Source organism: Stenella coeruleoalba, assembly GCF_951394435.1.
Source record: "Stenella coeruleoalba genome assembly, chromosome: 16".
NCBI lineage: Eukaryota > Metazoa > Chordata > Mammalia > Artiodactyla > Delphinidae > Stenella > Stenella coeruleoalba.
In genome coordinates, this window is record NC_137162.1 from 60,981,058 (window position 1) to 61,007,734 (window position 26,677).

The 26,677-nt window shown below is 53.2% G+C and overlaps 2 protein-coding genes across 3 annotated transcripts in view; both read right to left on the reverse strand.

The window, feature by feature from the left end:
• Nucleotides 1–835, reverse strand: part of LOC307175649 (cadherin-23-like) — a 240,463-nt gene extending 239,628 nt beyond the window's left edge. The window contains exon 1 of the mRNA XM_079900970.1: nucleotides 744–835. Within this exon, the coding sequence (XP_079757096.1) occupies nucleotides 744–780 (37 nt within the window). The 5' untranslated portion in view covers nucleotides 781–835. The remainder of the gene's footprint in view (nucleotides 1–743) is intronic.
• Nucleotides 507–26,677, reverse strand: part of SLC29A3 (solute carrier family 29 member 3) — a gene marked incomplete at its 5' end in the record, with an annotated part of 41,671 nt that continues 15,500 nt past the window's right edge. For both annotated transcript variants that reach the window (XM_079900969.1, XM_079900968.1), the window contains 4 exons: nucleotides 507–2,958; nucleotides 6,948–7,110; nucleotides 11,306–11,532; nucleotides 18,521–18,603. In XM_079900969.1, the coding sequence (XP_079757095.1) occupies nucleotides 2,307–2,958; nucleotides 6,948–7,110; nucleotides 11,306–11,532; nucleotides 18,521–18,603 (1,125 nt within the window). In that variant the 3' untranslated portion in view covers nucleotides 507–2,306. The remainder of the gene's footprint in view (nucleotides 2,959–6,947; nucleotides 7,111–11,305; nucleotides 11,533–18,520; nucleotides 18,604–26,677) is intronic.

The following is a 26,677-nucleotide window of genomic DNA, read 5'->3' on the forward strand; positions in this document are numbered from 1 at the left end:
GACAAGCCCCATGAGCTGCTATTACAATAAATGGGCGACAAGGGTGACTGAACTCCACTGTCTGCCCCTCTACTTGGAGATGTATTTTTATTTACCTTCCTCTCTGAGAAGGAATGATCCTTTGCAAAATGCCCACTAAAGTGAGCAACAAAGAAAAGTGGGCAAAAGCCCGGATAACCCTCCCACCAGCCAAGCAGCCGGCCCCTCTTCCGGCAGCGGCCACGGCAGCACAGCTGGCACTGCGAGCCCGTCATCTCCTCAGCTCCCCTCAACGCTGCATCATCACGCTGGCCACCCTCTTCCCCATTCACTCCACGCTGATTCCAAATCAACTCACTAACGGGAAAGCTACCCCCCTTCAACAGAGCATGCGAGGCCCCCAGCCCTCCTCCTCTGTTAGCTCCAGGGCGGTCCCTACCCCTGAGCTCAGACCGCTGTTGTACCTTAAAACAGACATGCTCCCCATTGATAAGATACCTGAGGTTGAGATGCGTCACCTCACCTCCCAGACAGACGCCCCAAGTGATCAACAGCATTGAAGTCAGTGGAAAAAAACCAAGGGGGAGATTTCAACTTCCTGCAAGGGGAGGGGAGAATTTATTTTTAAAATAAAATTTTTTTCCCAAGTATCAAGTTTCAGAAAACCTTTCAAGGGTGTCCTTTTCAATTCTCTGGCCAAAGAGAGGGAGCATGTACCAGCCGAGTCGGTGGGGAGCATCAACTGCTGACACTGGGTGGATTACCGGCTGCTTCCAGCTCTATCAGCTGTCCACGGGACATCTCGGATCCGGCGCGCTTCAGAGCAGGAGCGGTTGATTCACGGCTCTCAGCGTTTTGCCACTTCTCGGGGCAAGCTCTGTGCTTCCTGCACAGCTCTTGAGAAAACTCCTGGTCTGATCTAGTTCCTTCCTCTCTCGGATTCCCATGTCAGCCTGCTCCCCCAAGGAACAGCCTTGCGGGAGCCTTCAAGGAACCTGAAAAAATATAAATTACTACTCATGTCAGGCAATCACAAGTGTGTGCAGGCCTCAGAACCTGAGGGGTTGCCTTTTGAAACAACAGCTACAAAATATACGACTGTGTCCAGAAAAAACCAGGACAAAGCAACACCTAATTCTGTTGACTAAAGCTTCAGAGCTCAGCTGATGTTCATAATAAACCAACCTAGGAAGGTGAAGGGGCTACTGGCCCCCTCTGGACACCCTCTGCCCCTCCAGTCCAGTCTCCATCTTCCGCCTGCTCCTTGGCTGTGACTCAGTCCACAGGGGCGCAGAGGGGATGGATGGGAGGAGGGAACACACCTCCTGTGGGTCACAGCAGGCTGGACATGTCCCTCCCTTCAGGCCTGGGGTAGAGCAGCCTTACTATTGGGTTGGCCAACGTCTTACGGAGAAACCCGAAAGCACTTTTTGGCCAGCCCAGTACTTCTGGGATATAATGCATAACCCCTTAGGGTTCCTACACCCACTCTTCAAATATCCTTAAATTACTCAATTTGAGTATGCTGTTTCCTGCCAAGACCCTAAAACAGCCACCAATAAGGCTTTCATTAAATACCCAGGTATTTATTAGGCCCTTGAACCAATGGCCTTGACATACTGTAAACATGGACACTAAACCCTGCCCTGACCCAGGCCATAGACCACTTTAAGCATCCCTGTTTGAAATCCAGGCCTGACATGCTTGGTCCTGGGTACAGCAGGGAGGCCCTCTGGAGCCCATGTCCAGGGAAGGAAGGGCTCCTGGAAGGCCTGTCTTCCCGGGGTTCCCAGTCTGGTTGGTGGAAAGTGGAGGTCTGCACAGGCTTGGGTCTTAGGCCTGAGGGCTGGCCACACCAGGGGGACCTCCTCCGGGTAGGGAGGGCTAAGGAGTCTCGCATCTTGCCATCAGCTGGAAGGAGCAAGGCTGGGAGAAGGCAAAGGGCCTGTAGACGGTCTTGGCACTCACCCTGTAACAACTCAAGAGCCGAACACTGGCAACACCTTCCCCAAGAGGGAATAACAACAGGCAGAAAGCACCCATCGGCCAGGAGCTTTCTGTGTAACTTGTAACTGTGTCTTATTCAGGTGTCTTTGGTCCTCAAAACGTCTCAGGACATCTGTCAAAGTATCTGGAATGTCTACCTGGTCCCGGCGACAGCACTGGTCCCAGCTCCCTGGCAGCAACGAGGCCCGGGTGTGATCTGTGCTCTGCAGAGCCCAACCCCAGCCCTTCCTGCTCGCCGCCTGGGCCCTCCTGGCACTTCCTGCCCATCTTGCTGAGGCTCCCAGGCATCGCACAGCACCGAGGTCTAGCCATCGCCCCTCCTAGATGAGGTGCACGAGCAGGGCAGAGCACGCCGAGCCAAGCACCAGGCCCAGGCACACGTAAAAGGACATCACCACCCCAGTGGCCTCGGCCAGCTCCCGGGGCACGATCTTGGGCCCATAGATGAGAGCCAGGGTGCTCAGGTAGCCGTTGCTGAGCCCCAGCAGAGAGGTGAAGAGCACCGGGTACACGTCAGACTGGAAGACCACCGTGTGCAGGTGGAGGCGGGGCTGGTAGTTGCAGAACACAAAGAGGGGGACGAGACAGGTCCGGAGGAGCACAAGCCCGGGGAGCACCTTGCTCCTGGGCCCTGGCACCTGGATCCAGGCTGTGATCTGCCGGCCGCACAGGTCAGCAAAGTTGTACAGGAGGAAGGTGGTGAGGGGGACAAAGAACTTGGTGCTCCACGGCGAGCCCGAGCCCTTGCTGAGGGACTCGATGTTGCTGAGGATGGCGGGGAAGACGAGGCTGGTGATGAAGAGGAGGTAGATGATGCAGAAGCCCAGGCCGGCAGTCTTCTTCAAGATGGGGCGGAGGGGTGGTGTCTGGGAGTCGCTGGATCCAGGGGCCACCAAAGGGGGATTGGGGGAGTCCTGGGGCAGCTGCTCTTCACCAGAAAACACAGCCGGCCAGACAGGCCTCATATAGTACCTGCAGGAGAGAGGCTGGTGGTAAGAGGGGCTGGAAAGCAGGGTCACTTGGGATTTTCAGAGACAAGGCCGGGGACGGTCTTTAGGTCCAGCATGTAAAGCCTAAGCCCCAGGATGCCCTCAGATGACACGTGTGCTGCGGGGTGGCCAGAGGGAGACCTGCACAATCCCCAGCCTTCCTGTCCTGGAGCTGCCTGTAAGGCTGGACTCCAGCCCACTGTTCTGTGGTGCTGGCCGTGCCACGAGCAGGGAGAGAGGAGACCAGCACTGACCACTGCATGGTGAGCCTGGGATCCAGTCTTCACCCACTTATTTTTGTTTGGTTTTGGGGGTGGGGAGAGGTGGAGCTAAAGTAGCATTTATTCTTCAAATGTAAAAGTAATTTAAAATCTTAAATTATAAAAGTAACACATGCTTGACGCAATAAACCCAAATAATACATAAGAGGAATGATACAGTAGAACAAGAACTCTCACCTCCCACCGCTGGTCTCACTCCTTAGAGATACAGATCATTAAAAGTCTGGTGTATATTGTTCCATGCACATGCAAACACCACACACACACAGCTATGTTTCTTAAGCAAAAGTGGGATCAAACTATACATATTGTAAAACTTTTTGCAACAGTATAACTAACACAATATAAATACATTATATAACTGTCTACATGCATAACTATTATATATAAATGTATACACACAATTGCCTAAAGAAGAGTATCTTTTGGCCATCCCTTCACACAGGGACAGACGGCTCTGTCTCTGTTGCTGCAGAGTATTTCACTGTATGGATAGACAATTTAACTGCTCCCCTAATGCTGGACATTTAGGTTAGCTCTAGTTTTTCTCTACTACAAATAATGGTGCAATGAATGTCCCTATACATAAATCCTTGCACATATATACTAGTATTTCGGTAGAGCAAATTTCTAGAAGAAGAACTGCTGGATCACAAGGTTTGTGTCTTTAAAATTTTGATAGATATTGATAAACTGCTCTCCAGATAGGGAGAACCAATTTATCTCTGCTTTGTACCACCTACCTACCCTAACTAAAGTAACCTAACCCTTCAATCTCCATGAGAGCACCTGTTTCTCTAAAAAGAACTGACCACAATTTATAATGATTGTGTTGGTTTACTGGTTTATCATCTGTCTCCTTCAGTAGAAGACAGCTCTCTGGGGCAAAGACACATTTGGCTGTTCCCAGCTAAATCTCTGGGCACACAATAACCCTTCAAAACATAATTGTTGAAAGAACTGATAAGCCTATAAAAGTATCTTTTCCCGCATATACTCAACACTGAATATGATCAATTTTTTCAATTTCTGCTACTCTGACCAGAGTAGAAAAGGCTTGGGTCTCTTTGCATTGCTGTGTGACCTTTCCTGAGTCACTCAACCTCTCTGGGCCTTGGGTGCCTAAAAACCAGGAGACATGGGCTGATTGTATTAATATATCTCAAACAGAAGAACTGGTGTGGTGCCGGGGAGAACAGCAGGTTGGTGATAGCTGGGTTCTGGTTTCAGCACTACTTCTGCCTCCCCACTGTGACCTCAGGCCAGGTACTCCCCTCTCGGGGCCTCAGTTTCCTCCTCTGTAAAATGGAGGGGCTCTGTAGCTGTAGTTTGAGATCCCTGCCAGCCTTCCCATCCTAAGAGCCTACATACTGTCCATAAGCGAGTCAGTGGGAGGACTCCTCCCCAGAATCACTTTTCCATGTAATGCTGAGCTGAGCACTTCGGTCTTAAACCTTGTCTTGTTTCCCAATCACTATTTAGAGAAAGGACTATTCTTACTTCTGCTTCTACTCAGCATCAAGTCCTTGCCTTAGTCTGCTCTGAGGAAGCTGCCCACCAAGTTCTCCTGGTCAAAGCTCTTCTTCATAAGTTCGTCCAAATCTAACTGCCCCATCTCACCCTACCGCAGTCAGCAGCTTCCGCCACTGCGTGAGGCTCAGTTCCTCCTGAGTGGGATGGGGCAGCCTAGCCCAGCCCTCCTGGGTGCAGCACCTACGGGCTCCCTTTTAAGTAAGATTTAGTTTGAGCAGCCCTGGGAGCACAGCGCTAAAGCTCCTTCCTCAGATGGGTTTCTGTAAACCCAGAAGCCTTGACCCAAGTGTTAATATGCAAAGAAATAGAAACTTCCATGGGCTGGCATAGCCCTGGGTTGTTCTCTTGTCTCACGTGCTCAGCTGGAAAGGGTTTTGGCTTGCTTAAGTGAGACTGAAAACTAGGGTGACCACCTGTCCTGGTTTGCCCGAGACTATCCTGGTTTTAGCACTGAAAGCTCCCGGTTCTGGGAACCCCTGGGACTTCAGTCCCAGGCAAACAAGGAAGGTTGGCCACCCCGGTGTAAACAGCCCACGCGAGGCTCCCTGAAACAGGACACAGGGAAACAGCAGGAGTAGTGGGAACCTCCTGCCTTCTGTTCATCGACTCAAAATAATTTAGTCAGCAGCAACAAGGTGTCAGGCAGCATATGAGGGGCTGGGGGGACAGCGAGCCAGACAGACCCCAGGAATCACAGGGGCATCATCGTGGAGCACAGCTGGATAGCTTTTGATGACAGCCCTGAAGGGGCAGGGAGGGGGTGGGCAGACTCAGGTCTGTAGCCACCTGGGGTATATGGTGTCATCACTCAGTCCCCTTTTATCCTCCTGAGGCCACGGAGGCCAGCTGAAGTTACAACAATCCTCTAACTGGGGAGAGCAACTTGCCCCGGCAGATTCAGGATTCTGGTGAAGGCAAGGGGCTCTGGGGATTAACGAGGCGACTCTCACAGGGACAGGAGGAGTCAGTGGTGAGGAAGGACCTCGCCGTCACAAGCCAGGGGTGCAGCAGGATGCACTGGTAATGGTGCAGCCGGGAAACGGCTCCAGGTTCCAACGCCCACCTACGACTCACCAGGTAAGAAACCTGGGCATGTCTGTTAACTCTCCAAAGCCTCAGTTTCCTCATTGGTAAAATGGGAAAATACAGTAAAAACTGCACAAGGCTGTCATATATCCTAAGGGGAAAAAATGGACTGCTCAGCTCAGTGCCCCCCACACCAAATCGGTTCCCGTGGATCCGGCAGAGCCAGGACCCGCGCTCTCGCCCAGCTCTGTGGCTCGCACGCTGTGGGACCACAGGCCAAGCACCTGGCCTTCTCTGTCTCCGTCTAGTCACCTGTATAATGGGGAATATAATTCCTGCCATTCCTATATCAAATACGACAATGGTTATGAAAATGCATTGAAAAGAATAAAAAACAAGAAAAAGTCACGGGTCATTTTTTAAAGAGCAGCAGGAAGCAAAAAAGGAAGAGGAAGGAGAGAGACAGCGAGAGAGACTAAGGCGAGGAAAGCGGTCCTGCAGGGTCGAGAGGCCCCGAGAGATGGGGGTTAGAATCAGAGGTTTGGAGTTGGGCTCCAGTGCTGGTTTTGCTGCCGGCGGGCTGTGGGACTCAGGCAAGTAATTCAGCCTCTCTGAGCCTGGTTTTCTCATGTGTGAACGGGCACAATTACGATAAGTCACAGTGCTGCCCGCCATGAGAAGTGGGTGTGTGAGCTTTAAGAAGCCCCGTGAGGCCAGGCTGAGCACAGAGCAGGAGCAGGGGAGGTGCGCAGCCCAAGGAGCTACTCTTCATCATTATCCTTCCTCAGGTCCCACTTCCGCCACCTGCCCTCTCCGACGGAAAACACGCAGACTCCGGGGGCTCAGCTGCTTGGGGTTGCTACGCAAAGCCAACTTCTCATGTCCAACGGCCCAGCCAATTTACTGAGCAACGACTACGAGCCAGGCACAGCTCGAGGCATGGGATACAGCAGAGAGCAAAACCCACTCTATTTCTGCCCTCAGGGGAGGTCACACTCCAGTGGGGAGACAGGCAGTAAACCAGGAAACGAACATGGGCTCTAGCTAGAGGATAGAAGAACTCAAGCAGACAGGATAAAGGTATAAGCATACATGAGAGAAGGATGCCGCAGAGAGCTAGCGTGGGCCTCACCTGGCGTAGTCCAGCCGCGGCAGCAGCAGGTAGAGCCCGATGCAGAGCGCCAGGAAGACGTCCGCCGTCAGGAAGAAGGCCAGGGTGCTGTCCGTCACGTCACTGGCCCCCGCCAGGTCCACCAGCGAGGCCACGGCACTGAGGGTGCCCCCCATGGCTCCTCCTGCAGAGAGCGTGGGACCCCCCACAGATGGTCAGGGCGGGCCCGTCCTCCCTGCCTCTCCGCCCGCGCTCCACTCCAGCTCCACGCTGTCCCTGCTGAGAAGAACGCTGCTGTTCTCACAGTACGGTGAGGCCTTGGCAGACCCGGAGGGTCCTGCAGCCGTGAGCTTTCTGACTCTGCGAGGGTATCCCCAGCCCAGCTCTTCTCCAAGGGGCATGGAAGAGGCTCCGGCCTGTCCGAGCACAGGCTCCCCGCTGCCTCGAGCGAGGCCAGCTGATCTGGGGAGTCCTTACCGGTTAGAAAGTCACCCAGGAGCTCATGGAGCTTACCTTGTACCCCCCGGCAGCTGTGCACCATACACGTGTGAACACGCATGCACGCTCACTAACACACACACAATCACATAAACACACATAGACTACAGCTCTCACACACACACCCACCGACACACAGTCACAAACCACACTGTCACACACACACACACTCAGTAACACACTCCTATATACTCACACACCATGCTACCCCAAACTCATACACACACTCGCATGCACGCAACTGCCCCACCACATGGAATGTGCTCTCCTGCCGAGGGCTTTGGCACGTGGCCCAGGTGACCGCGTGCCACCACATCTTTCTCTGCTGCCTAACAGAAGAGGCGGCACAACCCAGCCGAGGGGACTCATGGATCCAGGAGCCAAGCAGATGTACATCTGACCCTTGACTCTGCCACTTGCTCGCTGTGACCTGGGGGCAACATGACTTCTTGGGACCAGAGTTTGCTCATCTGTAAAATGGGGACAATGACACCTGCCTTGCAGAGCAAGGACTGAATCAGATGATGTTTAGAAAGAGCCCAGCACACAGCAGGCTTTCTACAAATGTCAGCCCCCTTCTTCACCACAATCACACAGTCACTTCTGGGAGGCAGGCCATGTGTCTTACTTCTCTGTTGAACCCTCACAACCGTGGGTGGTCAACTGGTGCTGGCCACGAGTCAGAGCTTATACATGGTCACATGTGAGCAGACCATTACTCCTCTCAGCCTGTTTATTTGCCTGGAAGATGGGACTCACACTTGTCCTGTCCCTCCCATGAGACTACAGTGGGATGGAAATGGAAACAGTGAATGGAAAAAACAATGGACGCATCCAATAGGATCAACACAGTAAGTGCCTGTGAATACAGGACTGTCTGGCTGCACGGATGGATTTGCCTGCGTTAGAGGATCAGGATACTGAGTCTCAAGGAGGCAAGAGGGCCACTGACTGCAAACAGCCAACTGGTCCGTGTGGGCACGAGCTGCTTCGTCATTACTTGGCAGGTCTGACCAGGTACCACCTCACTGCCCATTGCTGCACAGAGCAGAGGTGGGAGAGGGACAGCTGGGCCCTCGTCCACCACGATGCCCATCCTCGCTGCCTCACCCACACTCTGACTGACACCTCTGTGGCTCTTTTTCTCCCCAACCTTCTCAATATGAGTTCTATTAGCCTGGGTGGGGCCAGAGGCTGGGATCTGAGAGGAGGGCAAGGAAATGCAAGTTAGCATAGCGATGTTTCAATTCTAGCACAGACTCTAGAATCAAAACATCCGAGTCCAACCCTGGCTCTACCACTTCTACGTGTGTGACCTTCAGCAAGTCACTTAACTTCTCTGTGCCTCCGTTTCCTTATCTGTAAAATGGGGATGTTAAAACCCACCTCTTAGGGCTGTTACGAAGATTAAGAGGATCATTACATGTAAAGCGGGACAGGGTCTGGTACTGAGACGTGCCATAGAAATCCTCTCAGATTCCCAATTAGGTGTTTGGTTATTTCTGTCCTTCCTACATCAAAACAGCAACAACAGGGTAAACTCTTTGCCAAGAGGGTGCCAACTTCTGAGAAGCGGTAATCCCCACCTGGGTGATTTGTAAGAACTGGAGTTAAACTCCGTAAGACATTCCCTAGCTGCCCTGAGGAAGAGATCTTAACATCACTGCCTGTTGATTTTCCTCTCTCTCTTCCCAACTTGTAGAGATTTATAATATTATCATCAACAACAAACCAGGCCTCCGGGAGCTCATCCTTCATGACTCCCTACTTTTATCTCATCAGTTATGGAAATACATGCAAACGAGGGACTTAAAAAAAAACACCAGTACAAAACAAATGAATCGTTCCTCAGATGCCAACACACACAGAATTCACAGATGGGCTCCTCTGGACGAAAAACAACGGGGGCTGGTGAGTGGCACTGAGGCCTCTGGAAGATCGGGACACCTCACATCTTCCAGGGTGATGGGTGCCCACTGGGAACTGCACACAGTGGTGACAACGGCTTAGGGCCCAGCGTAATTAATACTGAAGTGTGAGTACTAGATTTCTCTACTTTTTCAAAAATGGACTTTCTTAAAAATGCATGGGAGAGTCTCCTTCTCTGGAAGGTTCGCAGGTGGCCAGATGAACCTGAAGGGCGCCTTGCCAACATATCGGTGTGTTTGGTCACTGGCTCCTGGAGAGAGAGCCAGCAAGGTTGTTATATTGAAAAATCCTCTAGCAGGACAGAGGGAGATGAGGGGACAAGAGACCAGGATGACAGAAGGGATTAAATCCAGTGTTCAGTGGCCACTTCCCTCAGCTTAGGCATGCCCTTCTTGAAGCACTGCTAGGGGCATGTTGATTGTACTCAGGAAACTTAGCGATGAGTCCACTTTTATTTTACTTTACGCCCAAGGGTTTCTCTGAGGATACAGCCAGAAGCCTAATCTTGCATCAAAAATGGCAAACAGATTTGAGCTCAAATCTGAACTCTGATCTGTTGACAGTAAGTGTCTCCAGTGCTATGTTGAGAAGGACTTAGACGCTTAGGAGGAAAGATACAGATCGATTAGTGATGTCTGGCACTGGTGTGGGAACGGGCAGGAGATATACACTTGTCCAGGTATTTGTCATCCCTGTCACATACTACTTGGCATTATCAATTAATGGGCACAGAGTAGATTCTTCGCAAAATGCTTCTCAAGTGGGCAAATGCTTACTGCACCCCTTCACACAACATGGACATGCAGAGACACTGAACAGAGCAGCTGAGCTCCCAATCTTGCTTTAAGGGATGGTGGTCTCCTGGGAAAGCACAGATTCTTCCTGACCCAGCTCCTTTTTATCTTGTTGAGACACTTGGATGAGAGAACAGAACTGCTAAGGTCTAGGCAACAGGCTTAGGTTAGGATCAAAATTTTAGTTAAAGGGGTCAGCCCAAGTCATGTCAGCAGCCCCGTAAAATGCCAAAGTTCAGGGTAACAGAGAAGTTTATTACTAGGCTATCAGCTCCTGGGAGGCTGAATCTTGTTCATCTTTGAATCCCTGGCACATAATAGGTCTTCTACAAAATTACAGAGGAAGGAAATACAGAGAGAGGGGAGAAAAGATGGAGAAAAGAAGGAGGAAAAGGTAAGGGAAAGGAAAAATAACGAGAAGGAAAGGGGACAGGAGGAGGGAAAGGAGGAGAGGAGACAGGGAAAGAAAGGAACGCTGGTTCAGGAAACGCACTTGGTAGGCAGACTGTATTTTCCAAAAGGAGCCGCAACTATGTCTCCCCTCCCATTACAGTATGATTTTCATACTCACCCACTGAGATATGTGGGTCTGTGTTTTCTTCCCGTGAATCCAGGTAGGCTTATGGCTATAGTGGAAGTGCCCCAAATGTCTTTCAAGGCTAAGTCATAAAAAGAAATAATGCTTCTGCCTGGGCCTCTTGGGATGCTTGTTCTTGCAACCCAGAGGCCATGCTATGGGGAAGCCCAGGCAGCCGTGGTGAGGACCACATGGAGAGAAACCCTGGCCCCAGCCCCAGCCCCAGCTGAGCTTCCAGCTAACAGCCAGCACCACCACACCAGCTGGGTGTGCACACCATCTTGAAAGTGGATCCTCCAGCTCCAGGCGAGCTATCCTGGCTGATGCCACGTGGAGCAGAGGAGGAAAGCTGTCCCTGCGAACTTCTACCCAAACTGCAGATACACGGGCCAAAGAAATGATTCTTATTGTTCTAAGGCACTAAGAAGTTTTCGGGTGCTTTGTTACACAATAATAGATCATGGAAGCACAACTAACACTCATTTCTTTTTCTGGAAGGGCTACCACATGCTCACCTCTGGCTCCTTCCAATAACCCCCAAGTAGACTGACCTGCTCAGCTGTCTGGACCCCAGCTCTCACCTGATATCAGTGCCTGGGAATTCCTCATGGGGAAGGAACCAGTCATGCCGAAGACGCTGCTATTGAAGATGGTGGAGGTGCCGCTGAGGATCGCCATGCAGACGATGGTGACGGCGAAGAAGCTGTGAGTCCAGGAGGAGGTGTCCACCTTCACCAGCACGGTCATCACCACGAAGATGGCCAGCATGACAGTCAGCGAGGCCAGCACGCGGACATGAATCGGAACCCTAAGGCGAGGATACCAGAAGCGGTTAGAGACTCCCCTCGGGCCTCCCATGCCAGGCTGGGGTTGGTGAACATTCTTAAGGGAAGCAGGTGTGCTCAGTGGCTGGGACCGTGCACTCTGCAGTCAGGAGGCCTGGGTCTAAATCCTGCCTTCCTGGCTCACAGTCCTGTGTGGACTTGGATTAGTGACTCTATCATTCCGGTTTCAGCTTCTGCATCTGTACAAAAGAAAGGAGAATCAATCTACCTGAAGGTGTGGTTGTGAGGATCTCTGGCGGGGAGTGTATAGAGTCAGGCAGCAGTACCCGGCTCAGGGCAAATGTTCTCAAATGCTGCTTCTTTTCATCTTGCTGTGAGGTTCAAGGACAGGAGATGAGGGCTCTTGAGGCAAGACCCCCGTTCCTCCTGCCACGGGGATGAGCTCCCACTGGCTTTGTCTAGTGCTTAAACAGAACAACCACCCACTGGGATTCCTTCCCCCAAAACTTAGCAGTGGCAGGGAGAGAAGGGAGAAGAGAAGAAAATCATCACCATCACTGTCGTCATCAAAGCCAACACTGAGATCGTACTTCATTTGTGCTAGGTACTCTTCTAAGTGGTTTCTAAATGCTAACTTGTTGAATTCTCACACCAGCTCCACAAAACAGGTATTCTTACCTACCCCACATATACAGATAAGGAAACCGAGGTCACAGAGGCTAAGCAACTTGCCCAAGGTCAGTCAGCTGCTCCCACCTGTGCTCTCAGAACGACACTCTACTGCCTCCCTGGGAATGAAGGGAATATGGGTGGCCCAGAACAGGTGGCCAGGGCAGAAGGAGGCTCCTGTGATGGTCTCAGTTGTCATGGGCAGCAGCTGACGCCAAGCTAGAGCCAGCTACCCCCATCCAACCCCACTCCTGCATGTAAGCCTTACGCCTCTCCCAGCCTCCAACCTGCCCAGACACCGTCCTGCAGGGAGAAGCAGGGAAGCCTAGCTCTCTGTGAAACTGCATTTTTATTGCAGGGAGGGAGAACATCATCTAAAGAGGCTGTTTAAATCATCAGATTAGACTAAGCTTTAAACCAGATTGGATGTTTAGTTAATTTTCCTGCTAACCAGTGGGTGGCGGCTGGGAGAAAATCCAGATCAGTTATATACAAATTTCTTTTGGATAAAAAAAGAAAGACATGAAAGGTAGAAAAAAATATATACATACATAAAGAGGTGTGAAATGATGAGCATGAAAAGCAAGAACGGAGTTTTTCAAGATGCTTTTGTGGCCCCAGGCTAATTTGAGTTTCCTTCCTATCCTTGGCTGAAGGGAGAGCAGGTGCTGCCTGGGCTGTGTCAGGGGCAGAAGGAAGCCCGAGGTAGTGAAGGGACAGTTCAAGGTTGTGGTGTGAGGAGCTGGGATGAGGACCCAGGTCTGTTGAGCCCCGGCCCATGGCTGTCTTGCTGAGGCGCGTCCTCTCTGGTGTGTTCATTCCACAGATAACACTGGCCAACTACTGTGTGTCCAGCGCTGGGCTGGATGCCCGGGACACAGGACAGACGAGGGACAGGCATTTTGCTCCAGCGTGCAACGTGCTCCATCAGCAGGGCCACAGGGCATCCTGGGCACGTCTGAGAGGCACGACACCCACTCTGAGCATCTCATAGGTTTTTGGAGGTGATACCTAAGCTGGAGCGTAAGGGACGTCTGGATGTGAGTGCACATATCTTGTGAGGGAGAGCTTAGCACACTCAGGGAATTAAAATGGACTCTGGCTGCAGGTGACACTGAGAGCAGAGGATACCAGACAGACATGAAGCCCCACCCTGGAGGGCCTGGTCCAACTGATAAGTGCCAAGACTTGCTCCTCAGAGTGGGGAGTGGAGTGGGCATGCAGGCTTTGTCTGCCAGCATCCGTCCCACCAAGAGCACTCCTTCCATGCCAAGTTGTCCTGCGGAGGTGGACGGTCAAACTGTCCACACCAACCCATCCACAAATGAGGGCACATGACCTGGTCTGGGGTGATCAGGGCATCCCACCCATACCTCTGGCCACTGGATTGGGTTAGGGGTTAGCATGTGACCCAGGCAGGGCCAGTCAGTCATCGCTGGGACTCAAAGGTAGAGAGAAGCTGGGTCTCTGCCAGGACTGTGTCGGGGGCTGCTGGTCCCTATCTGGCCAGCTGCATGGGGAGAGGCCACATCCGAGATGAAGCCAAGTAGGCACACACAGAGCTCAGGGCCGGCGGATGAGAAGGACGTTTATACTCCCCTAGATCCAGCAATGGAGGCAGCCCTGACTTTCATTTTCTGAGGAAAGAATGAGAAAATCCTTTTTGTGTCTCTTTCCTTTGTTACTAAGAGTGCCAACCAACACGTAGAGGCACATCAGGGTTTCCAGTTGGGGAGCGACATAGAGACTCCACCTCTGAGCAATGGGTGCCCTGCCCTCCTGCCCTCCCCTCTTACCAGGAAGCAGGTTGCAAGTGACAGGTGATTGATTAACACCTCCCAAGAACAGCCTTCAGCCAATGATGGGGAAGCAGGTGGATAAATACCCCAGCTCCCAGGTGTGTTCCACACTGGCTGCCGGAGTTCTGAGCAGCCGAAGCTCGGTCACCTTCTATGGGAGCTGGCTTGATAAGGCTTCCTTTATTGGCTGCCATCCCTTCCCAGTCTCCCCCCTTCTCCTACTGTGGCCCCCCAAATAAACTACCTGCACTTGAATCCTTGGTCCAGGGTCTGTTTCTGAGAAACTCCACATCAAGACACATCTTCCCAGGGTCTGCAGGGGACTTGGCCTGGGCAGGAGCTGGTGGGCAGTCAGGTGAGCACCTGGACCCCAGGGGCCCCTGAGTATCTATTTTAAATGCACATCAGTTGCCCTGAAGGCTGGTGGTCAGGCCTTACTCTGATGCTCAGGGTGATGCTACATACTCAACCCTGTCACACAGAGCCACCCCCCGCCCCCGCCCAACTCTCTCCCAGGAGCTGCAGCTTCCCCACCCACCCCAAAGATAAGAGCCACAGGGGCACAGAGCCTGAGTCCAGAGACAGAAACCCTGCCAACTCTGCCACCAATTCACTGTGTGACCCCAGGCAAATATTCAACCTTCCTGGGCCTCAGTTTCCTTGAAAAAGAAGAGGTGGGACAAGAAAAAGTTCAGGTTTCTTCCAGTTTATGCTTCTAAATCTGAAAAAATTCAAGTGGAGAGAAAGGCTGGGGACTAATGCCCCAAAGTTTTAGCAGTTCCTTGGGGCAAGAAGAAGGCGAAGGACAGACTAGGAGACGTGAGAAGCAGCACAGGGACAGGGCCCCGTCTCGTTCTCACCCCCAGGGCTGGCACAGGGCCTGGCAGGCACCTGGTAAACACCTGCTGGATGCACAGATTGATAACTAAGGGGTCCCAGCAGTGCACGCTGGGCCTCAAGCTCCCCTTCACGCTCTGCTTTTTGACCCCCTCAGCATGGCAGGGAGACAGCTGGAAACAGCAGCAGCGATCCCAGCCAGCCTTGGGAATGGCCTCTGTCTCCAACCACCTCCTCCCAGATGCAACGCAGGAAAGGTCCCCCCCAGGAATGCTGCTGGCACCCCAGAAGCTCTCTGTGCCTGTCAAAACAAGGTTAAGTAGTTGCCTGAACAGGAAAGTTGCTTTGGAGAGAGCTGGGGGACTTCTTACCCAGGCACCCCCAGGGCAGGGAGAGGAGGGCAGAGTGAGAGAGGAGGAGGTAAACACCAAGTGCATCACAAAAGCAACGCAGCTCCCAGCTCTGCCTCTGCCCCCCCCCCCCCCCCCCCCCCCCCCCCCCCCCCCCCCCCCGTCACATCCCTCACCTGCACAGGTCTCCTCCTCGACAGCTAGTTGCCAGCTGCAGAACCCATTCTCAGCGGGAGCTTCCCTGCAGGGGCTCCAAGCCCTCAGGGATCTTGCCTGGGGCTACTGTCAATGCTCGTAAAGCTTTATAAAACGTGCCCGTGCAAGTCCACCCCGCATCCACTAACGGGGCACACTGCCTTACTCTCTGCTTCTTCCACCCGGACAGCGGCCCGGGGGGTGGTAACACTGGGGATTTTAGGGAAAGTCTAGACAAGTGCTGCCCTAGGCGTGGTGGCTCTGCTCTGGCACAGAGGACGTCTGAAGTGACGGCTCCAGCCCTGGGACCCTGGGGCAGGTCATACTGATATGAGATTCTTGGAGAGGGCTGCCAGATGCACCCAGGCCGCCAGCTTCCCTCCCTTGCTCACGAGGGCTCAGGACCCCAGGGGACTGATTTCTTCCTAAGTCTCCAAACTGTAAATCCTCCTCATAAGTATTTATGGCGCTTCAGACTTAACATAATAAAGCACCTGGCGATTGTGGATGAGCCGCTTAGATAAGCCAGGGTTCTCCAGGGGGAGAAAAGGGGACATTTCAATCCCGCACATTAAACAGAAAACAGCTTAGCTCCAAGCCATCTTCCCACAGTCCAGAAACAGACAGAGGCTGGGAGCATTTTCCACATGGCCCTCACCCCTCTCCTGGAGCCGGGAAAGGGCACAGGCAGGCCCTGGCGTGGGCAGGACCCTTCTGGAGGACGCCCTGTAACACTGAGCCCTCAGAGCCAGCTCCCAGCCATCCTCGGGAGGGCAGTGCCTACTGCAGACAGACCCAGACCTTCTTCACCACCTGTTTCCCTCCAGTAGCCTGAAGCCAGGGCAGAAATGGGCTCCCGCTTATAAGGCCTGAGATGCGGCTCTGGCTGCAGGGAGGGGCCCCGCGAAGCTGGAGAACTAGGCGGCAGGGGGCCCAGAGGTTCCACGCACAGATGTGGGGGGAGAAGGGTCCCAGTTCCAATCCTGCCTCCAACCTCTTAATGGCCACATGACCTTGGGCAGGTCACCTCTGTCAGCCTATTTGCCCATCTGTAAAACAGGGGAATAAGTGTGCTGCTCTTGGCCACTGCAGAGTAAAGGAGATAATGCCTCCGAGGGCTATGAGTGCTGGGAATGTTAACTGCGATGATCAGAGATTATTTGCCCAGGGCCCTGAGGCTGGGCCTTCCCCGCTGCCGCTGATCCCTGGTCCCGGCTGGCTTCCGGCCTGCTGGACCTCACGACCACAGAGGGGGCAGTGCCAGGTAAGACGCCAGCTCAGGCCAGCCCTTCCTGGCACTGTGGTCCTGCGCACGTCTCCTGACCTCCACTTTGGACAGAGGATCATGATAGGGGCCTGGAAAGGAGACAGGGCGGTGAGAGGCCGAGGGACTGCCCACCGCCATGGCTCCGTCACTTCTTCCTTGTCGTCCTCATCTTGCATGCCCTTCCTTTCCTCATGCCTTCTCTTCTGAGTCACTGCCAGGGACCCAGCTCTACCCTGCTCATAACTCCACCCCCTGCCTCCTTCTGGGCGTGATCTCTGGAGGCTGCGTTCCTCCTGCCAGGACGCTGACCGTAGCCCCGTGTGCCAGGGACAGGCAAGAGCAGGCAGGTTAGGGGCCAGCTGGCTTTCGGCCCCCAGGCCGTCTCAGGCCATCCTCCCTCTTGCTCGTCCAGCCTTCACTTTGGTTTTAAGAGGCGTGCAAAATTCTTTGACATTCCTTCCATTGAAAGGTGCGGTCCCTGGTCCCTTAAAACTGAGTGGGCAGAAGGGACAGTATGTGACTGCAGAGACTAGGTTACCAAAACCATGCAGCTTCTGCCTTGCTCTCTCGGAGCGCCTGCTCTTCAGCCACAACATGAAAAGTCCTGCTACCTGCGAGAGACCGAGGGGAGGGACAGAGACAGACAGAGAGAGAGGTGCCCCGCGGAGGCCCCAGCATCTACAGCGGCATGAGAGAGGGCCAACCAGAGCTGCCGGCTGAGCCTGCTGCCTCCCAGGACCGTGAGAGACGGTGGTAGTGTTCTCAGCCACCATGCTCTGGGATCATTGTTCTGCAACAACAGAACATTGGAATAACCCCACAACATAATATGCTTGGAAAGACTGGTCTATTCAGGCTTAGCACACCTGAGGCACACGCGCTGCCCGCTCTCCTCCTGGACTCAGAACAGACATCAGTAATCACAGCACACGCCCTGAGGTCAGACCTGCCGTAGAATCCCGTTCAAGCAGAGATCCAGGCAGTCACTACAAACTGAGCAGAGTTGGGTAAAACAAACTTGCCACCAGCGACCTAAGGCTTCAGTAGGCCGTGCCCAAGAGATGCCCAACTTTCTAAATCACAACGTAGCTACCTTTACCAGCTAATGATAGCTTAGGGGAAATGCAGGCAAAGTAGCTCAGGCTGTTACCCCTGTAAACCTAAATGGAGAACGGATGGTACCAGTCACCCAGTGGGGTGAAAGGGCCACAGGCTATCTCCTAAATCATTCCTTCTTCCACAGTGCACCCCACCCTTCACAAATGCTGTGCCAGAAGTCGCCCACTGACCACCCCCATAGGCGGCCGACTCATGAGCTGCTGTTACCAGCTTGGCACTGAACACTGAGTGACCCGTTCCCATATAGTGAGAGCCAGGGTGGTGGGGTGCCAGCCTCTTAACTTCTAGCTCTGATTTTTTTTTTTTTTTTTTTACCACTCCACGTGGCATGTGGGATCTTAGTTCCCTGACAGACCGGGGATCGAATCCGTGGCCCCTGCGTTGGAAGCACAGAGTCCTAACCATTGGACCACCAGGGAAGTCCCCAGGCTCTTACCTTTCGACGGCTCTCAGAAAGGCTTGGAAGACCAGCCTCCACAAACCTTGCTCCCCGGGCCCCACCCACCATCTGTGGTGTCCCTGCGGCCCAGGCAGCTGTTGACAGTTAGCTCTGACCCCATGTGGCAGTGTGTGGCTCCCTGACCGGGCATTCCATAGGCAGGGCCCCAGGTAACCGATCTGACTCTCAGTCTTCATGGAGGAGTCTGAACTGCCTGCTTCCTACTTTAGTGGACACATGTAAGCCAGCAGAAGAGAAGCAACTGTGGACCAAAGGGGAGCGGATGAGGCTGGAGGTGAAGGTCAGGGGCCTGGGAGAGGGAGGAAAGTGGCCTACCTGTTGACAAGCAGGAAATTCACCAGGAGGCACAGCACGGAGGGTACAGTGGAGGCAACGGCCAGGTAGCTCTCAAAGTAGTTCTGCAATCACAGAAGTGAGGAGTCCGCTGAGGTCACTCAGGATGGAGGGGAGGGGCCCCACCTGAGAGCATGGACAGGGCCCCTCTTGGTGGGTCTTCTCCCCACTGTCTTTAGACACCTACGAGTGATGGATGAGTCCACCCCGAGATGGCATGGTCTTGCCCCATCTCTAACCTAAGACCACTCACTCGGTCACACAACAGACACCATCAATGAGCTGTGCTAAGTGCTGGGGACGTAAGGAAGGGTAGGACTTTGTCCCTGCACTAATGCTCTGCAGCCCATGCTCCCACCCATCCTATCTGTTCCACCCACGTCTGAGGCAATGGAGACAGGACTTGTATGTACGTATGTTTAAAGAAAAATTTTATCCTATCAGTCGTCTTAGCCCATTGTCAGATTTCAGAGATATCCAGATGGGTTTTGTTATGACTCATCCCCATTCTCACATTCTCACAACCAAGTGAGGCCTGTTAGAAATACATGGAGGCCTGATCCTTGCAGAGAAACTCTGTTCCGACTCTGGATTTGCTCCTTCAATAGAGCTGCTACCCAAGGTCAAAGGCACTTTGGGAAGTGGCTCTTAGTCTGGCCAAGATGAGGAAAAAGGGCATTTTCCTGGAAGTAGCTCGACAGCATTATAGACAAAGAGTGCATGAGACCACAGAAAAGACGAAGATTCCTGATTATAATGTGCTGCAACTTTCAGCTGAAGAAGCTGAGTGGCAACTTTATGCATTTTTCAAAGCTCAGGGAATTGTCCACTCACTAGGGTAGATTTTACTGAGTGTACCTCATCCCTCAATATACGTATCGAACAAAAGGCCAAAACACTGGAAAGGCTGACACATCTTGGCTTTGGTCCTTTTATGTCAAACCGTGAACCCCAGGTCAGTCATGACAATGGTTTCTAAGCCGTGAAAACAGCTTCCATGTATTAAGCATACCGTGTGCAAGTACAAGGGCTTTATACGAATGATATTCTTTACCCTAAAAAATAAAAGAGCTGTGAGTACTCTGGAAAGTTTACAAAATTGAACTTACCTGGGGAATTATTTTGAGTACAAATGTGCCAAGTACCAAGAACAATGTGTGCAAAAATCTTGCCAATGTGCAAACAGCTCGGGCAATTGTAGGATCTCTGCAGAGTTTAAGACATGCTTCTTCCCTGTTAAGAACGGCGTGTCCCATTGGGAGTGTAAGATAGAGTGTGAGGTTTTTTAATGTCTCAAAACACCGCAGGAAGAGCTGTCAGAATTCTGTGGGGGGGTTGTTGTCAAATCAGTGGTAGGAACAGTGAGTTCTAAGGGAGTTCTGGGTAGGGAAGTAGGACGAGGGGGCTGAGTCCTGGAGAGAACGGCAATGAATATGGTTTTGGGAAAAGATCCCAGAGGAGGTGGGATTTGCGTCAGACCTTAAAAGGGAGGGTAAGATCTTTCCTTTCCGGGAGAGTCTGACTGCAATGTGGAGGCCAAGAAAGAAGGATGTCATAATGGGCCACTTCTAGTCTGAAGCACAGACCGTTTCCACAGTCTGTTTTTAAGGCTGCAGAGTGCTTTGTGGTCTCTGATATCCACACCCTGAATATAAGATTGTGATGGCCTTGTAATTAAAATGATAATCACAGCTACTGTGGTCCATCAACCATGAGCCTTAGAAATAGCCTTCCTCCTTTGAGGGGCCACCGCATTGTCCTAGCCTGATGGGTTCAGTGGAGCCTGGACTGGTCCGAGGCACTCAGTCAATTACTCCTTGACATAGTGGCTGGGCGTAGGTGAGGCCAGGCAGGCGATGGGCGGCTGGAAGCAAAGGAAAAGGGCCCCAAGGAAGAGACAGCTGCAGGTGGGGGCCAGGACTGCCGCAAATCTGAGTTCCTCATGACAGCCTTCCTTCAGTGGCTGTTCATTTTGTGGCAACTCTGTAAATGGTCATCACGTGGGATGCAGAAGCTCTGTCTTTGTTTTTTCAAGCAGGCTCAGGTTGCTTGAACATTTTAGGAATGGGGATTTTCTAGGTAATTGAATGTTCTGGTTTGTTGATACTTAAGCAGAAGACATTCCTTTTAATGTTGGAAAAGCTTTTTAAATATTGACAACTGGGTAAGGCTAGGACCCCCCTTCTGTTGATTGAGCCCATTTCTCTGCTTTACAAAGGGCACGTGGTCGGGGGGCAGGGTGGGGCGCGGAGGCAGGGGAAGCATGGACTTGACCCTGGGTCATCTTTCTACTGGTTCAGATCCGGGAGCTGTGGTTAGTGACACAGGTGGACTCAGCACATCCCACAGAGCTTTTTTTTTTTTTTTTAACTTAATTCCTGACACAAACATGTGGTGGTTTTTACTTATTTGCTGCTTTTGCTTATAAGCAGAGTTCTAGCAAAATGAGGTGTGGTGGGCAGGCTCTTAGGGTGGCCCCCATGATCCCAGCCTCCTGTGTTCATGCCCTTGTATCATCCCCTCTGCTGAGTGTGGCTGGGACCTGCCTGGACTTGCTTCTAACTGACAGAACATGGCAAAGGTGACAGGTATACACAATTATGTGGATGGGATTATGTTACATGAAATGGTGGTACCCATCTTGCTGGACTCTTTTTTTCCTCCCTTGATGGCTTGGAGAAGGCAGGGGGCCAGGCTAAGGAAACCCACGTGGCAACGACTGCAGGTGGCCCCTAGTCGCTGAGAGTGGTTTCTGGCCAATACCCAGCAAGAAACTGAAGCTCTCAGTCCTACAACCACAAGGAACTGAGTTCTGCCAACAACCCAAGTAAGCCTGGAAGTGATCCTTCTCCAGTTGAGCCTCCAGTGAGATGGCAGCCTTGGCTAACCCCTTACTGCAGCCATGTGAGACCCAAAGCAGAAGACTGGGTTAGGCTGTACCCAGACTCCTGGCCTACAGATACTGTGAGATAACAAACGTGTGTTGCTGTAAGCTGCTAAGTTGGTAGTATTCTGTTCTGCAGCAGTAGATTCCTATTTAGTGAGGGTTTGGGATAGCTGAGTTCCTAGTAATGGGTTTTTTTCTGAATATCGCAGCCTTCCTGTTGCAATTTAAATTCAGTTCCTTGATGAAGGCAGAGAGAGCTGACCATGATTTTATTCCAACTTCTTGCCAGACATGAGGACCGACGTGCCTGCCCACGAGGGGAACGAAGGTTATGCTTGCCGACCACATCAGTCCCCCTAGCCTTTCCTCTCCAAATCCTTGGCTAAAATGAGGATCATTTTTGCAAGCAGCATGCACTGATTTCAAGAAACTGGACTTAGTTTACGTGCCACCCCAGATCTGCTCGCCTCACCCGCCCCTTAGGCCATTTGCCTTGCTACTTGGTCCCACGTGGTCATAAAGCCACTGCCGCCACCAGCAGGGGGGCCAGCTGCCAAGGAGAGACCCCTGAGCCTGCATACTGCTTGGGCTGTGCTCGCAGAGGCTCTTGCTCCCTGGGTGGCTCTGGGAGGGGCCGGGTGACCCTCTCTGAAGGGTGGGGGAGGCAAAGCCCCACCCACAAGGTAGGCTTCAACCATTGAGAGGAGATGGGAAGGAGACTAGAGACACGTTGCTCGTCTTTCCTTCCTCACCCCCTCCACCACACGTGTTCTAAACTGCGGCGGCTCCACGCGGCTCCTCGGGAGGCATCCCGTGTGCCTGAGCAAGCAGCTGCGTTTAGCTGCAAAGCTGTGGCCAGCGCAGTGATACCACAGCCTCCATCTGCTCTCTTCCATCCCTGCCTCACTCCCCTTTCCCTCACTCTTACTTCCCTAGGACTGCACTCCCCACGGAGTATCACAGGCAAGGTGCTGCCTCAGGCTCCTTTCTGAAAACATCCAACAGCAAAGGCCCTATGTTCAATTCTCGATCCCACACATTGCAGACTTGCAGCTGGTACTCACTTCCTGGGTTCGTCTCATTTGCTTCCAAGGCCTGTTGAGGTTACCTTCTCCCAGTTTACTCAAGGAAGTGTGAAGACGTCGGAATACTGGTTCAAACGCATTGCGGTCAGAATGGTAACAGTGCTGCCCCCTCCGAAGAAATCTGCAATCACCATCCCACAGGGTGATTTTACGTAATGCAATGTTTGGGGATAATTCACACCATGGTTCCCCTCCACTTGGGACCGATTCCTGAGAGTTCCCTCAGAAGGCTCTGCTGTTATTTATCCCACCAGGCACCTTGCAACAAGTCTGCAGCCTCTACCTCCAGAGGTAAACCCAAGGACACCAAGGACTCCGGTCTCGGAGGAGTGGAGGAGGGCAATGGCACTGGGCCCCCTCCTGTGACAGTGGAGGCTGTGCTGTGCACAACCCCAGGGGGACCAGTCACGTGGACGGCGACATGAATGGAGCTCCGCAGAGCCGTGCAGCACGGCAGCCCTGCTTACACAGCTCATGGGGGTCAGTTTGGGCCTGACATAATTGCAGGTGGGAGACCGTATCTGATTCAGGAAGAAGGCAGGGCTGGAAGGTGGGTGGGTGTAGCAGGGCAGGACTTTATGAGATGATGAAAGGTCCCCAAGCAGGTCTGCCTGCCCCAGGAGGCGGGAGACCCAGAGGCTGGTAATCCCGCAGCCCTCAGCCTGGCTGAGTGGCCACTGTCCATCCAGATCAGCATCCCTTCCTGTTCTACCCACTCCTCTGTTCACTGTGTGCCCAATGTCGTGCTGGTGGTTTGGTGTATAAAATAGACAGGAAAGGGTGCCTGATGCCCTTAGGCAGCACATAGTCTGGTGCAATCCTACAGCTGTAGAACAATGGATACGAGGGAGGGGAGGGAAGGAGGGAGTTTTGGGGGGGCGGGGGCTTCCCATAGGAGGCCATCTTGGACTGTAGCCTGAAAGATGGGGGGAAGTTTGCCAGACAGTTATGGGGAGGTGTTGCTGGTGGAGAGAGAAATGGCATTCCAAGAGGCGGGACGAGCACATGCAAAGGCAGGGGTGGATGCTGCTTTGCCACTCAGGACTCTAACCCCAGCTCACTTGTCGGAACAGACCACCCTGAGGCTTTCCTCAGCACCCACAGGAATCTACTGCACTGAGACAGAAAGGCACCCTGTGATCCATTCAATCCAAACACAGGGCAGGGAGGCAGGAATGCAGCCCCAGCACCTGCCCCTGCCCCTCGGGGTGCTGAGGAGAGAGCGTGGCCCCACCATTCGGAATTCTCCAACTCAATGTGAGGCGAGCCCAGCTCTGAGGAACAAAGAGAGAAACTTCTGCTCCTTGAATGTCTAGTCTAATCCCGCTGCCCTCCAGTATCTCCCCTGCACTCTGCAATTACCTAGGGCTCGGCGTCTGGCAAAGGTAACATCAAAGGTCCTCTTTGGCACTTGCCAGGTAATCCAATGGACACGGAAGCCCTGCACAGTACCAGATTATTGACATTTGAACAAAACTGCTCACATGTGGCCTGCACAGACCCCAGTCCATTTGCTCTTAACTCAGCGTGTAAGAGCAAGTCAGAACTGGGATTGCTCCCATTTCACAGACAAGAAGCTTGAGGTTAACAGAGGTGGATGAATTGCACAGAGTTGCACACTTGGAGAGTGCTGGTGGCAGGATTTTCTGATGCAGGGCAGGGGTGGGATGGGGAGATCGTTATCATCGCTCCACAAACGTAAGAGCCGCTGTAGCTGAGGCCGCCTGCCTCACAGTCACACAAACCCAAACACCGTCACTGGGATTACAGCATGTCACTGGCTGCCCCAGAGGCCGGGACTGGCAGCCCACATGCCTTCCCAGCAATGAGCTGGGACCAGCCCGCGGGATCAAAGGGTCCATCAGGGTGGCGTCTTCCCTCTGCCCCAGCCAGAAATGATGGTGCTTGAATTCTCCCCTCTGCCTGTTAACTCTCTCTTTTCCTTAAACCCCACCGTCCATTCCTTTGTGCATTTCCTCAGGCCTGTAGATCGGAGTAGCAGTAAAAATCACACACAAAAAAATAAAGATTGAGAGAAAAGCCCTCACTACTGTCAGCCACCGAAATGGATGGACACGGTCTCCTGATAAGCACAGGCCATGTGAAGGAGGACATTGTAGTTGGGAAGCACTGGGCAGGCTTCCAGCTTCTCTCCTGACCATGCAAACCCCAGCAGAACGCCCCAGGATGGGTGGGGGCGGGGATCAAAACCCAGAGTGTGGACAGAGCCCGCCGGGGGGCGCTAGGTGCCAGTGGCCCCCAGGCGCCAGGTCGGTGTGGAGCAGCCCTGTAGCTGCGACACAGGGCATTGATCCACTTGCAGTGGAGAGGCAGAAACCATTTCCGTCCGTGACCCTCTAGCCTAGCTTGTGAACACCAGGAAGGGGGAGAGATGCTCTTCAAACACAATCTAAAAACCCAGCAGAGCCAGCTGGCCAGATGTGAGGCGCATTTTACGTCGGGGAGCATTTCCTCTCCTCCACGCTGAGAGCCTCCGTGCTAAGCATCTCTTCTGGAAGAATTTAATTCTGAGCTCAGAGTCCAGGGAAGGAGGTTTCTTCAGGCAGGGAGGCCCAGAAATGAGCCCGTTTATCTCTGGCAGGCCCTGGGTAAGCTTCCTCTGCCCTGAATGCCATTTGCGCACTTTGAAATAAGTGCAGCAAATTAGTCACGAGCCGCGGCCACCTAGCTTGGGGCCGGCTGCCCAGCGGCTTCTGAGAGGCAGCTTTGCGTGGCCCCCACCTCAAGAGCACAGCAGAGGCAGCTGGGCTCCTGCGGGGCGAGAAAAAGCGGCTCAAGCCTGGGGAGTGGCAGCTCGAGGCAGCAAAGCGTTACCTGGATCACAGGAGCATGAAATTAGCAGCAGTGAGCAGGCTGGAGCCAAGAATAGCTTTTGCCATTGCAAACTTGCTGCCTTCGGACAGCCCAGAGCTGAGTTCTGTGCCTGGGATGCTGCAGGGGAAGCGCCTCCACCCTGGCACTGGTCACAGTCACTCCTGGGCAGGCCAAGAAGTGAGCAGAGGGCCGGTGTCCCCGCGAGGGGCGCAGGTGGCGTCCTGTCTGTGGCTTCTAAGGCCCCCTGTTTGGGGCACCGGCCTCAGAAAACTAAGGGGTTTGTGGCTGGGGGCCTGGATGAGCAGGGAGGGGCAATGCCTATTCCAGGGCTCAGAGAGGTGAGGGAAACAGGAGCCCAGATCCACCGAGGTGTGACGGGGTAGCCAGGGGCCCAAGGGCACAGCAAAGCTGGGGTCAGAGCCAGACAGGTAAGGCCTGGAAAGATGACCCAGCCACTCCAAGGAGAGAAGGCCCCATGAGACCTTTGCATGCTGTTCTAACATCAGCCCCGATGCTTGGCCTGAGCATGGACTCTCAGGCCTTCTCCAGGCCCAGACTCCCCGGGGCCACTATAAATCTTGCTCTTCAGTAGCTTGGAAGCCCTCCTCAGCCTGTGATCTTCTTTCACACCTCCTTTGGAACTCCTGCCAGAGGATAAGCAAAGTTCCTGAGGTTTTCTGGAATGAGCTCCCCTGACCTCCCTCCCCTCTGTGTAAAGCTTTCCAGGGCAAGAAGGTGCTCTTCCTCCACCACGAATCCTCACCTTCCCCACCCGCATTTCCTCTCTCTCTCCCTCACTGCTGCTCCCTCCTACTCTTCTGCCTAAGAGGCTCACTCAGGTCTCCCTTGGGCTAAGAAAAAAACCTCTTTGACTTCACAGTCTTTGGCCACCAGGCCCCTCCATCCTTTCACTCCAAACTCCCTAAAAATGCAGCCTCTGCCCTCACTGTGAACGCCTTACCCGCTCCTGGGTGGCTCCGGGGAAAGACTCCTTCAAGGGGTCCTCTTTGCAGCCCACCCGTAACCACCGCCTGGTCTGAGCCCTCAGGCTCCTGTCACCACATGCCACCCACTATAATGGGCTGAACTGTGTCCCCCCCAAATTCACGTCAACACAGAATCTCAAATGCGACCTGATTTGGAAATAGGGTCTTTGCGGATATAATTAGTTAAGACGAGGTCACACTGGATCAGAGTGAGCCCTAAGTCCAAGGACCAGTGTCCTTACAAGGAGGAGAGGGCACAGAGACAGACACACAGGGAGGGCGCCCAGTGAACGCAGAGGCCGAGACTGGAGTTGTGCTGCCGCAGGCCAAGGGGAGCCAAGGCTCG